At 40.8% G+C, this 13,689-nt stretch overlaps 1 protein-coding gene across 3 annotated transcripts in view; it reads right to left on the bottom strand.

The window, feature by feature from the left end:
• The window catches only part of STAMBPL1 (STAM binding protein like 1), a 42,343-nt gene that overhangs the window by 8,442 nt on the left and 20,212 nt on the right, over positions 1 to 13,689 (bottom strand). For all 3 annotated transcript variants that reach the window (XM_072971568.1, XM_006211057.3, XM_072971569.1), the window contains exons 2-8: positions 13,059 to 13,141; positions 9,016 to 9,233; positions 7,625 to 7,700; positions 5,779 to 5,874; positions 3,335 to 3,692; positions 2,166 to 2,290; positions 74 to 211 (exon numbers count right to left, since the gene is read on the bottom strand). In XM_072971568.1, the coding sequence (XP_072827669.1) occupies positions 74 to 211; positions 2,166 to 2,290; positions 3,335 to 3,692; positions 5,779 to 5,874; positions 7,625 to 7,700; positions 9,016 to 9,233; positions 13,059 to 13,088 (1,041 nt within the window). In that variant the 5' untranslated portion in view covers positions 13,089 to 13,141. The remainder of the gene's footprint in view (positions 1 to 73; positions 212 to 2,165; positions 2,291 to 3,334; positions 3,693 to 5,778; positions 5,875 to 7,624; positions 7,701 to 9,015; positions 9,234 to 13,058; positions 13,142 to 13,689) is intronic.

Genomic DNA, 13,689 nt, shown 5'->3' with positions numbered 1-13,689 from the left:
GGAGGAAAACAGCCCGCCACCTAAATAAATAAATAAATACACAAACAAACTGAAACCCAAAGGTCAAACGTACATGGATCCAGCCCAGAGTGAGGAGATCGTGTTGGTCCTGAACACTGAATAATTCTTCTACATTCTCCACGTCGCAATAGTCTGGTCCTGCAGACTGCTTTGGCACTATTAAGTGGGTAATAGTAAACTCATTATGTGTCTGAAAAATGAAGAGCGAAAAGAAGAATAAGAATTTGATAGGAAGGAAAAAACAAAAAGCCTGAGTAGTAACTGTAATGCTTTGATAAGCCTAGAAAATACCCCACCACTTAGATCACCCTCCTCCCACTCCCCTCACAATTCAAAACCAAAGCCCCAAACCTGAAAATGGATTATTTGGCCAAAATTTGAGAGTCAGTTGTTTGGAGCTTGAAACCCATTTTCACAATAGAAAACGTGTCATAAATAAGAGTTAGCATCCCAGCTGGTCCCTGGAAGTTTAGTTAATAAATAATGTTGTGCTATGTTACATCTGCAGTGGAAAAATCAGAACAAAGCCAACAGGAGGTTTATTTGGAGGCGGAGATACTGAGAATTTCGTGGTTTTACTGAAGGACATTTCTAAGGTTTGTGAAGGTTGATGGTCTTGTTTTTATTTTATTAATTATTATTTAATTTCATGTAAAGACTTGTGACATTCTTCTATTTTGGGGGGAGGTCATTGAGGTTTTCCATAATTAAGGTAATGTTTTAGATTTGCGATTAGATCGAGAGGAAGGAAAAGTAAATTGACCCCCTCAGGTAAAGATAAGAGTTGAAAGGAAGAGGCTTGTAAACTAATAATAGGATCCTCAGATAAGAGATGTTTATGCCGTGAGGAGCCGTCCATCCCTCCACAGCGCCATCTTTTCCCTTATCTTAGGATTTTCCGCAAACTGGGCACTATTGTTTCGGCCTGGAGTACAACCCTTCTCCCCATCCCCTCTCCTTTCATGGCTAACTGTATGTATTCTGCAGGCCCAGCACGGACAGCACCTTTCCAAGAAGCCCTTCTTGGTCCTTCCAGACAAGGTTTTCCGTTTATACTTTCCCATGATACCTTGCACCTCCACTGAGCGCACACAGCCCTGCTTATAACTAATCATCTGTCTAGTTCTTTATTAGCATCATGTAGGCATCCTGTGGCAAAGACTGCGGCTCTTGTAGCCTGCTGAATGCCAACACCTAGCACAGTGCCTGTAAATGTTTCTCTGATGAAGAAATGAATGAAGAATGAATCAATGAATGAATGAATCCAACTAAGTACAATGTGTGGTCTTGGGGAGGAGGCACCCATAGCACACTGCCCCCTGCAGGGCAAACAAGGTGGCTGTGGGGGGTAGACGGCCGCTTGTTCCCCTGGGCTTGTCTTCTAAGCCTCCTCCCACCTGGAGGAAACGTGAGGATCCAACACTGGAATATAGTAGGACAATGTGTGTTGAATGAAACATTTAATTAAATGGCTATTCCCAAGTAAATGTTTAGGAGTGAAAATGTGCCTGGACTTGGAAATAGGCACTGATACCCAAAGGAGGGTACCCAGGAGCACCTTCCAAATAAACACGGTTCCTTTCTAGAAGCAGAAATTAAATGCACCTCTCTTTTATCTTCTTCTATTCTGACATTGTCTTTCATCACTTATTTCTGATTAAAATCTTCCTTAAATATGATCTGTGTTATAAGATTTCATCATGTTGAAACTACTGCCCTTAAAAAGCCCCACAAAACTCTAGGGTTTTTTTGCATGTATCTGAAGAAGGGTGGCAAGATTATACCTGCCACAGATAAAAGCAGGTAGAGTTAATTAGATGAATGTATGTGAAACTAACAATTGCAATGGAAATTTGATTTAGAAAAGTAGATGGCTCTGGAAATCTGAAACCCATCATTTTTCCAAACAAAATTTAATTTATGGTTAGAGTAGTTCTTTACAAGAAGCTTTTATAGCATCCCTAAAGTTTTAAAATCCATTTGCTAGAAGGATAATTCCATTAATAATGACAGCAGTTTTATGAAATTAATCTATGTAAAGTTAATGTTTCTGACACTTAAGATGCTTTTACTCTGCCCAGCTTATCAGAAAGTCAGTTCTCCTGAGTATCCTGTGCAGAGAAGATATGCAACAAAGACATTACCAGTTTTCCACAGAGTATTCCACACGTTTCTATTCCTCTCACTGTGTTAGATTCCGCCAGCAGCAGAAATTTGTGGCAAAGATCTCTTGATAAAACAACAAATCGCAGTCCTTCGACCACTAAATCTAAGAAACACAAAAGGAAGAAAAACCTAAAAAACAAATCTTACATCCCATCCATCATAATTGTTTTTTCAAGTGACTGCAAGTAAATCCATTCTCTGGGTTCTATTTTAAAACTCTTAAAAGTGAACACTGACTAGAAGGAGGGTAAAATTACACTTTGCATACAAATTATTTATATACAAATGGGAAGGTGCATCTTTGTGCCTAGGTCAACTCTTTACACGTATGTAAATGGGTGTGTCTTCTTTCAGCACAAAGGGCATAGGCTGCATAGAATACATTTCATACTCTCTGTAAGGCACAGGATAAATATTCTTTTGTTTGTGTGTTTACCATGCGTTCCTTTTATCTTATGAAAGTTGGTGATCGTTAAGTAAAAGCACCATGCTTTCAGAAATAATTGGCAGTAGAGTCATTTATAAAATGGTTGTCTATCATCACTTCTTCAAAATAAATGGAAACACAAACTCCATCTGACAGTGTCTGCCGGGAAGAATTCCCTATTTGATTTTGGAAACCTGCCAGCACTGATGCAACAGTCCAAGCAGCACTCATTTTTGGCAGAAACACATAATCCATTTGGAGGTTAACTACCCATGTGTACAGATCCTCCTGGGCCAGGGATATGCTAAATATTTAAATTTAGTGACTGAGCAAAGTTCTAGACAAACAAATTTTGCTTCATCTTCTTTCCTCTCCAATGTTAAATGTTTACCTTTAGGATTCACGCGTTTCTTGGTTAAAATACGTGAAAGAAAAAAAAAGTGCTGGAAATTCTTCTCTTAAAATCTCTGTATCACGACCAAATACAGTCCTGTTTATTATAGAGTCTCTGCTCTATTGGAAGGGGGCGGAGATCACATTTCCTAAATGTTAAGGTTACCTAGAACAAAAGCTAGATGGCACTGAAAGACGAGCTCTCTCACTCGCAGCCCATCATACGGGGAACGGTAATAAAATGAGGAGGCCCCGCCCAGATGTCGCAGTAATGTGGTCCCAGCAGAAGAGCTCCCCCGTCTTGTGGGAGTGTATTTCCTCACTTACTCTGCACAGCACTTAGAGTCGCAGCTGGCTTTAAGGCCCTGTTTACGGGAGGAGAGTGGCCAGCGTAATTGGTTGCATCACTCTTATTAGGCTGATCTGCAAACACGTTCAGCAGGGAATTGTTCTGGTGTGTGGAGAAGCAGGACAAAGCACTCCCATCAATCTGCTCCGACAGCGCTGGGGTTTCCTGGCTGCGCATCTGACCCCGGGCTAATTCTTGCTTCTTGAGCTGATCTTCAAAAAACAAAAACTGCTCGGATTCCAGCTGCTGCTGGCGCATCTGAGCGATCCGCTTCCTTTCCGCCTCTATCAGTCTCTGATGTTCCAGTTTTTTGAGAATTTCAGCTTTATATTTGTTCTAAAAAAATGTGGTTGCCAGAACAAAAGGTTAGTTTCCAAGGCAAAAACATCTCACTGGGATTAGACACTTTCCACCTTCCAGCAGATAGAGACACAGGTAGCCACTGTGATATGCCCGCAGCGACACTCCCGAGACCACGAGGAGAACGTGTGACATCGTGGTGAAAGCCCCTTAACTTGGTTATGGGGGCAGTTCTAAACCCATTCATATTTCACCAGAGACAGGCCAGGACAGTCAAGTTCCCTCCATTCTCCTGTGCTTTTAAATATTAGAAAATCAAGACCAGGATTGTATGCCCAGCCTGACTGACCAGACCATATCTCAGAAATGGTTATATCACCCTAGACCACACTGTCCAATATAGTGGCCACTAGCTACATATGCCTGTTTAAATTTAAATTAGTTAAAATTAAATGAAATTAGAAATTCACTTCCTCATTTTAAGTACCACAGGCTAGTGGTTCCCATCTCAGACAGCGCCAAACAGAACATTTCCATCCTCACAGGAAGTTCTTTGGGTCAGTGCCGCCCTGGAACCTTCTGCATTTGCCTCTACAACTCACAGTGCTGGAACTTTATGGAGAAGGGGGAATCACTGAGACGTGGTTCTCAGAATGTGGTCCAATCATCTCTACCAGAACAAACTAGGAGTTTGGTTAAAAGTGAAAATCTCCAAGCTCCCCAATCTTAACAAAGATATCCAGCTATTATTAGGTCAGAGGATACATCTTTAATAAGCTTCCCAAGTGATTCTGATGAAAACTAGGCTTTGGGAGCTACAATAGGGCAGGGGTTGGGTGGGGGACACAGTTTACAGCAGCCCTTTAATGTGCACACGGAACCCCCTGGGTCTTATTACAGGGCACACCGGGGTGGGGCCTGGGAATCTGCATTCTCACAGGCTCCCAGATGATGTGAGTGTTGTCTGTAGCAGAGGCTTTACCCATGTGTCTGTTCATCTCTCCAAGGCATAAAGGCTGCCATTCTATCCCCCGAAAGATGTCTACCTGTTGTATATTTGGGTACCACTGTGGACTGTGAAGTGACAGGTAACCAAAGGCTGACCGTGTAACAGTTCCTGAGGGCCTTCCTCCCAGAGAGACCCCGAGGGGGTGACCGTACACACTGCTGAGCATGGAAGGGAGACCTAAGTGGGCTTTTCCCTCCCTTCCTATTGCTCTGTATGAGCCGCCAGAATCGTTTTTATCTTTCATAGTTCAAGTCAAATCATTGGCATCCTCACTGGAAGGAAGCTTCTGATTTCAACATTCCTCTGTCACTTAGTCAAAACACCTCCCTCCAACCTGCCTTCTCGCTACACCAAAGAAGTAGGGAAGGCCTGTGACTGTGTTCAGAGGTAACAAGATTGCACTGAACTGCGAGGCAGTAAAACTGACACCTTCCAAAGCACACAGAGACATACTCAAACCAAACAGCAAACAACCTTTATCACAACGCTATAAACATTAAGTGTTTCAGTGTTGAAGCTGGACAGCTTCTAGACTGAGTGGTCAGTTTCCTCTTTCAACACCCTTCAGTCTCTTAGACATCATTATCATTCTCACTCTTTATTTAATAAGAATCCAGAAGTCACCACTCCTTGGTGGAGTGATTATATTTCACGCGTATGATTAGCTATTGCTTCATCTCAATGCAATATTGACTATAATATTTAAGAATCTAATTTACATTTCCAAGGCCTGCATAATTAGACACATTAGAAACCATATACTATTCTCCCCACCTCTCCTACTGCCTCTGTTCATTACTAGGGAACAGAACAGCCATCTGGCTTAAGGTTACACTGGCAAGATCTGGTCAAAAAAGCTCTGTTTAAATCACTATAGGAAGTCTACCCTCTAATGTTTCACTTTGTAATTTGTTGGAGGGAAATAAAAATACCACATCTTTGGTACAAGTGCTTAAGCTGGACATTGACAAGAGTTTTTTTATGGGTTTCACATCACTATATCTTTAATTTTTTTAGTTAATGCATTTAACATTTGAAAAACTCACAAAAATGAAATTCAAAAAATATTTGCATAGAAAATGGTCATGAAATAGATGTACCAACTGAACTTACTTTGCTTTGCAGATATTCTTGGTATTCTACATTGTATTTCTTTAAAAGGTCCTTTTTCAATTCATCTGTTCTTGGGAATGCAACCTCCTTCAGTTTCTTTAAAAAAATACATATATACATAGTGATTAGTGGGATGGTCAGTATAGTCTTTCAGATCGTCAGCTGAAAAAGAAAAATAGCTGGTATGCGTATCAGAAATCAAGACAAGAGTAACCAAAAATGATGGTGAAAAAAAAATCAGCCTTTTCTGGTGCTCCAAAATACAACTTTTCAGTAGAGGAGAGAAAAAAGTATCCCCTTTGTAAAACCTTTATTAACTCCACTGGTTAGATACGCATTTTGATTAGGGCGGTTTTTACATCCATTTTAGGTAGTGGGTTTGCAACTGCACATCCATGTAAATTATATGGCATTAGAGTTAGAAAGGACATCGGAGAACAGGGTAGGTGGAAATCCCAGGCTTGACAGACTGCAAAAAGCAGCTGAGGCACCTTTCATAAAAATGTAGCTTTCCAAGCCTAATCCCAGATCTACTGAACCAAAATGTTTAGAGAAGGGACTGGGGAATCTGGATCTCAAACAACTTCCCAGTGATTTTTAATGGAGGAGAATCTGACACAGGAAGCACCATCCCCTTCTGCAGAGATGAGGAAGCAAAGGCCAAGAGAGACCTAAAGGCTTGCCCGGCGTTGTACACCTAGCTAGTCCTCCTGTAAAAGACTAAAACCCAGATCTCCTAACTTTGGCCAAGCTCTTTCACTAAAATTTCTGTGCTCTTCATCTTTTGTCATCCATTCATCAATTTATTCATTTATTCAACAAGCACGAGAAAATGTCTATGCTTTTGGAGGATTTTTCCCCTCCCTTCAAGTAAAAATAAGAATAACCCTAAATTAGAGTAAAAGAGACACCTTGGTAGCTTAAGACCTTTGGTTTCCATACAGAACTTTCTGAGGGTAACTGAATGAGAGAATTGAAGGGAAACACTACCAAAAGACCTGACAGTGAATGACCCGTCAGATGGTGTATAGAAATTAAGAAATGTAGATGACCACTTGACAAAATGTGTGTCCCACTTACAGGCAGCCTCAGGTCTGATACAAGTGGTAAAAAAGCCTTTATTCTATTTTGTGGTAAAGTACATTTTGAGAGTTATTTAAAATTTCATGCTGTGATTGGCTTTGCATATACTGTTTTATCTTCCGTCACATAAAATCAACCCAAAGTATTTAAGACAAGTAAATGGAAAACATCTTTTCAATATTATTTTTAAAAATATATTCTCAGTTAACAATATTTGATACTATATATGTAGCAAAGGTTGATGATAAATAAATGTATTTCAACAGCCTTCCTTTTCCTTTGGAATATTTCAGGCCACCCACTAAACACTTCATTGTCTCTGAGGCTAGTACTATGAGAAGCAAGTAATTAGAACTTTGTGGCTACCTTCGTAATCAACACTGATTTTCAAACAGGTGCTGGGTTCAGGACTGTATGGAATAATCAAAATCAGCCAAAAAGACTGTCTTGAATACGTATGGGGAGGTAGACAGCCATTCTCTCCATCTCTGGGAGGCATTATGAGATAATTCCTTCTTCATATGTACTGAGTACTTTCTTGATCTTTTTTCTTTTCTTTTTTTCCCCCAGTTTCAAGCAGACCTCCCACAGTAATGATGATTAAAGGTCTAAGAAGCGATTGAAACATCATAGCTAATGGAATGAATTTTTTTGCTCTCAAATTCTTGAGAGGAAGGGACAGAGGGGAAAGGAAGGGAGTGGATCAATAATGGATACTCATGGAGCATTTGGTCCCTCCGGGGGAGAGTCGATCCTGCAATACCTTCATAATATCCTGCTTTTCGGGTACTGCACACTGCTGGTAATCTCGATGGTTGGGAAGCTTTTCTACAAACAAACTAGAGAAAGAGAAAACATATCCTTAGTATTATACGACAGAAAAAGCTCAGTGAGGATTTCTGAGAATGAACCTCCTTTTCAAGAAGGACATGGTTAATAGCATTGCTTAACCTATATTCTTTCCATCTGCATCGCCATCAAAGGTTGGCATTACAGGATAGTTAAGCTCAGCAAACTAAGCACTGAGGTTAAGAGAGTTAAGGTCAGGTTGCTACCTGAATAGACCACTTCACTTTGATTTTTCTCTGGTCCTGAGCACTTAATCCCATGAGAGCACCATTTTCCTTACGTGTACTGCTGGCAACACTGATGAGCACGTGAAACCTAAGAGCTTGAAAGGACAGATGTAATCCCTTCTCATCACTGAAACAGACTTGAAGGACCACTGATGAATCAGTAGTGACGTGGTATATACATTAAAAATTCTTAAATGAAAATTCATAACTAAGAGAAATGACAGCCAGAATCCCTAATGCATTAGGAGGTGATAATTCAGAGTTAATTATTTTTCATTACCTTTTGATTAATCAATGTGATTTTTTCAATTAAAACAAAAATAAGGGGTTTGGCTCAGATGAAGTAATTTTTGGTAACAGGAGATTCTCTCAATCAGTAAGCTGGCAAATTGGTAGGGAAAATCCAATCCCATTTCTGTTATCTCAAACCAGGATATGTTATTAACAAATATCTAGCTAATGTGAAATGTGGTATTTTTACATGGCTATTTTGGTGTAATCACTTTCACTCAACATTTTGGAAGCTCTTCTATATGTGCAATTCTTACACAGCTAAATAGTTGCGTTAAAAAAATACTAACTACAACGTGAAGCTGACTACTACACACTACCCACGAATCAGTTCCTTCCGGTGATCACCAACTTACCTCCTAGTCTCAACCCATCAAATCAAATTTTAAAACTGTAAATGGCATGCGCTTTAGATGGAGCTACAATATGACTTCTGCCCTCATAAAGCTTGCATTGTGGAAGGAGAATGACACGAAACAAGAAATTTTATTTGTGAAGAGAAAGAAGGGGGCACACAAGTTACTGGGTTGACCTGTGAGAGGCGTTTGATACACACGAGCCTTAACCTGGTCCCTGATCTTCTTCCATCCCTAAGCCTCAGAGATGGTTTAGGGATGCCTTTGAGGACATTGCTTGGTAACTTAAAAACCGGGACGTTTGACGCTTTTGGAAACTGCGAAGTCGGTCTGAATAAGAAAACATGCCTGGCATCCAAGCTGTCTCACCAAGATACCCTGTAAATATTTTTTTCCAATTTTCTCCAAGTCCTCCAAAGTAAAACACTTACGTTATAAATTTATTATAAAGAACATAGGCATTTTCCAAGTTTCCTTCTTCCATATACACGGACGCCATCCTCTCCATTTCTACTCCGGATCGAAAGTAGCGGCGTGGAGTGATATCTTCACTGATGGTGATGTTACAACCCAGCTTGCTTAGGGCACGGACTCGCTCTTCCGGACTGAGGGAAACATCTGTGTGGTCAGGCATTGCAGCCAGCTTTTTCTGCAGAGCAAAATTTGAAACTCTGATTTTAATAAGAAATGAACATGACTGAAATTAAAGATGTATTTTCTGTATTAAATGCCAGACATCAATACTAATGAAAAATTTTTGTAAGAGTTAATGTGATAAAAGTGATGTCTTTTTGCTTAAACATGTAGTCTACACACCAAAAAGACACACATCTTCAGGGTAAACACACCCTTTTACTGGAATAGGATCTCTTGTAGGTTTCAGCTACAATCATGTGGCAGGTCCTGGGCATGTACATGTTTTAGGTCATTTTAGGTCAAATATCATTTGACCCTACATTCTCATGAAAGCAAGCCAAGAGATGGATTCTTGCCAGGGTAGGAATCATGTCATTGTACTTGAAGGGTCTCCAAGAGATGATCTGGATTCCAAGTTACTATAAGGATTCAATCCTATTCTGGAATACATCTGGTTTAATAAGCTTTCAGGGCCTCCCTGCATCTTTACCAAGTGAATAAAACAACACCAGGAAGTCCTGGAGCAGCCTTTTGAAGCATATAGACACCTCCTACTTTTTGCTTTTTTTAACATAAAGCGACTCTTGGCTCCCCACATAACAGTGATTACACTGTTAATTAGTCCCTGACTGAGAAAATAATGATAATAATTACTAAGAAAAAGCCAATGATATTAATTACTACATCTGTATTTTATTTTTAAAAAAAACAGCATCTATGCACATTCAGAAAAACACAGAATGTATACATTCAGGATAATTATTCAATTATTCAATTAAAAGTCAGTGTTTCTAAGAAGCCAAAAAGTCAACATTTTTTTTTTCCCCTGTTAAAGGCCATGCAGCAAGTATCTTAGGCTCTGTGCGACAGAGCCTCTGTGTCAGGACTCAGCTTTGCGGGTGTGAACACAGCCATAAACAACACTTAAACAGTCCTGGCTGTGTTCCCCAAATCTTTGTTTACAAAAACAAACCAGTGAATGTGGCCCTCAGACCCTAGTTTGCTGAGCGCTGCTTTCGACCAGTGCTTCTCACAGGATGGTCTCTGTACCAGCAACATTGGCAGCAAGCAGAAATTCCTTAAAAATGCAAATTTCTGACAGACCTCAGCTCACATCTACAGGCCCAGGATTCCTAGATGTGGGCTTGGAGAACCAATGTTTTAACTAGGGCTCCCCGAGGCACCTTTGCCTTTGACAGTTTGAGAACCATGGCTCTGACCAGTCTGCCATCCTTTGATGATCCAGACAGAGCAAATTCAGCTTCCCAAGGACCCCTCAGTCACTCAAGGGCAGGTTGCAAGTTTGACTAGAGTATGCATGGAACATTTGAGTAAGATCAGCAGAAAGGTCAAAAACAAATCCAGGTAGACATAATTTTTGTCAGGCCATGAATTGCTGGACCAACCTTCAGAGACAGAATGTGGTGAATTAAACATGTGCCATTTTTCCAATGCCATTTGGTCGACTTTGATGGTAATTTTATAGCAGACAGAACTCTAGAGACCTGGCATGATTCTTGTTTCTGAAGGTTTAATATAGAACCAGGGAGCCATTCACATGGTTCTCAAGGCCCCATGAAGTCAGAAGCAGGCCATCCCTCTTGCACCATCTATTACTGTTTTGCTCTGGGCTGGAGCCATGTGGATGAGTCCTCCTCCCTGTCTCTTTCTCCCCAAGGAAGCTCTCAGGGCCTGGGCTTCCTCATGCTGAAGGTCTCCAGCTATTCCTCTTCTGCCTGGATGAGGAAGTCCGTTCAGTTTAGAGCAGAAGGGATAAGAAGACTTACCAGTCACCCACGTTCTCTAGGTCCAAGTTAAAAGGAATAAAGGGCATCCTTGAGTTTGATCCTCCCCTGGCATCTGAAACCTATTTCCACTTGGTCCCGAATTCTGAGATCAGACAGGTGTGACTGGTGGCAACACCAACACTCAGATTCTTCCTAAGTGATTTCATCTTAAAGTCAAGCACGCTTCTTTCTATCCAAATCCTGTTGTGCTGCTCTTCAAATTCCCTGAAAGCCTTTCTAATTTTAGAGAAGCTGTTGGAAGCTTCCCCTCAGAGCTTGTGAACACTGCACCTCAAGCCTGAGTACACACTGTCTTTTCCTACTGAGAAGCCTCCGACACCACAGCAACACAGCCACATTGTCCAGGCACACTCAACTGTAGAGCTGGACGGCACTAAATGAAAATACTGTTATTTGGCCACAGATAAATGCTTCAAAGACATCAGAGAGTGACTGGCAAAAATTTTGTGGAAATTAGGGTCTTTTCTAAAGGGATGGATTCCCAGCCTCCTATGTACACAAAAGTAACTTGTCCATTTTGTATTACTATAGAGTCTACACTGACTTATAATTACTTGTGTACAAGTATTTTTGATCCCTTGTGAACTCTATGAGGGAAAGGAATCATTTTACATTCATCTCTGTCCTCTGGAGTGTAGTATATCCTAGTATATTCCCTGCAACACAAATGGTAATCAGGAAACGTATCAAATAAATGAGGAAGGGAGCAACATGATTATAATTAGATTATCTTTTGACCTGAAGATAAAAATAAGATTTCTTTTCCCTTTACGGGAATGGTGCTACCCTTTCTAAATTTAAAATTGATTTCAGAGCTACACTGGGAAATAGCCTAACGTCTTCATCGATCTATAATGTTTCATTTGCATAAGAGCTTCTTGCATGTAAATAAAATTTTCCAGATGAAAAAGCCTTAGTGTTCCTTTTTACAATGACATGCCCATTAAACTTTTAATTATTCCTACATAGCATTCTAGTAAACCACACAAGGCACTCCATAAGGATCCTCCCTTCCTCTGCGGAGATGGCAATAGGACAGCCTTTATTATCCCAGTGCCTTGACAACAGGGGGTCAGAAAGTGAAAAGTTCTGACAATTTTTGGTTCCTCAAACATACCCTCAAAACAACTGAGCATCTGTGAAGAACTTTCTCAGAAGAGAGTGAACACTGAGTCATAACCTGTTTCAGAGCAAGACCAGGCCCTCCATTTCTTTATGTGCTGGTGCTCAGCGTTGTGCAGTATACTGCTGCTCCCTGGGCTGCCCCTCCAGGCTGCAGTGAGTGGGGCTGGGAGGGTTGTCAGGATGAGAGGAATGGTGATGACAGCTTTTGTTTACCAAGCCCCAGCAATAGGCTGGGAACCTTAAAAGTATAGTTTCCAAAAGTCTTAAGACACAGAGTATAAAAACAGGGCCATGGAGATTACATAATGTTCCTGTATTCAAAAAGACAGATCTGGGACACAGAATAAGCCCATGGGATCCCAAGGCCCCTGTTATTTCCTCTCCAGCACATTCATTCTTCTAAGATGTAGCTGGAGAACGTGGGTACCATTCTGGGCTGCGAGGGGAAAAGATGAGAAAGACAAGAGTTTCAAGTGTGCAGACATTTACACAAGGGTCCCAAAGCAATACCTAGATGTTGAATATAAAATGTTTTCCTCCATCATGACCACACAAGATAAGCCTCCAATTTCTGTCCGTAAAGCAGCTGACGCACACAGAAGTTGAAGGACCTGCTACAATATCAGCTCTGAAATTCTCTTCTCTGGTGTTGTGCTAAAGGACTACACTCCTGGAACCAGATGAATTAAAATTTTACACATGTACGGGGAAAAAAAAGAACTATTTTTAATTCTAGCAAAGATGGTTTTATTAGTCACTTCCTCAAAGGAGGGGACCACACAGATGGATGAAAACGGCAAAGGCTCAACTTCACGAAGTAATTGTGACACATTTCACGTTCGGTGTTTCTGTTCTTCTTTTGGGGTTTTTGAACCATATGTAAAATATCGGTTGGTGTCACCTACCAGAGAATTCACAGTTAGTGGCTGATCCATGTTGTCCTGTCTCCAAGATGAAGGTGTTCACTGCTTCTTGTCAATCACTTCATCTGTTTCCAAGACAAAAAGCAGAGGGAAGGTTATTTCTTGAAAACTCAAGTCTCAAATCCCAAACCCCAGGGTTAGTTCTGCCCCAGAAAAATATGAACAAATTGAAACAACTTACACAATCTGAGTTTTTAGAGAGACTAATGGAAATCTCTTCCCGAAAATACAAAACTGCAGGTGGTTATAAGGTTTCCTGAAGCAGACTTTTAAAGGTGGAGGTGTCAAGGGAATTAATTATTTCCTAGTAGCCAGTATGAATCTGCTGAGTGTTACCTTACTTAGAACACTATGCAAGGTAATACAGTGGGTTTAGTTTCTTCAAAAGGAGAAAGAAGACCATTTTGATTGAAAGCATGGACTCTTCGACCTGGAGACAGTCTGGGTTTAAAGTAAGTCCTAGTACCTGGGAAGGTGGAATTCTAAGATGGCGCTATGATTTCTGCCCCTTCGTGTTCATGGGTTTATGGAATCCCCTCCCTTTGAGTGTGGACAAGACCTGTAACTGGCTTCTACTCTCAGCAGAACATAGCAAAGGTGAGGGGATATTACT

The sequence above is a fragment of the Vicugna pacos genome, chromosome 11 (genome assembly GCF_048564905.1).
Source record: "Vicugna pacos chromosome 11, VicPac4, whole genome shotgun sequence".
Lineage (NCBI taxonomy): Eukaryota > Metazoa > Chordata > Mammalia > Artiodactyla > Camelidae > Vicugna > Vicugna pacos.
This window is presented reverse-complemented; position numbering and strand designations above follow the sequence as displayed.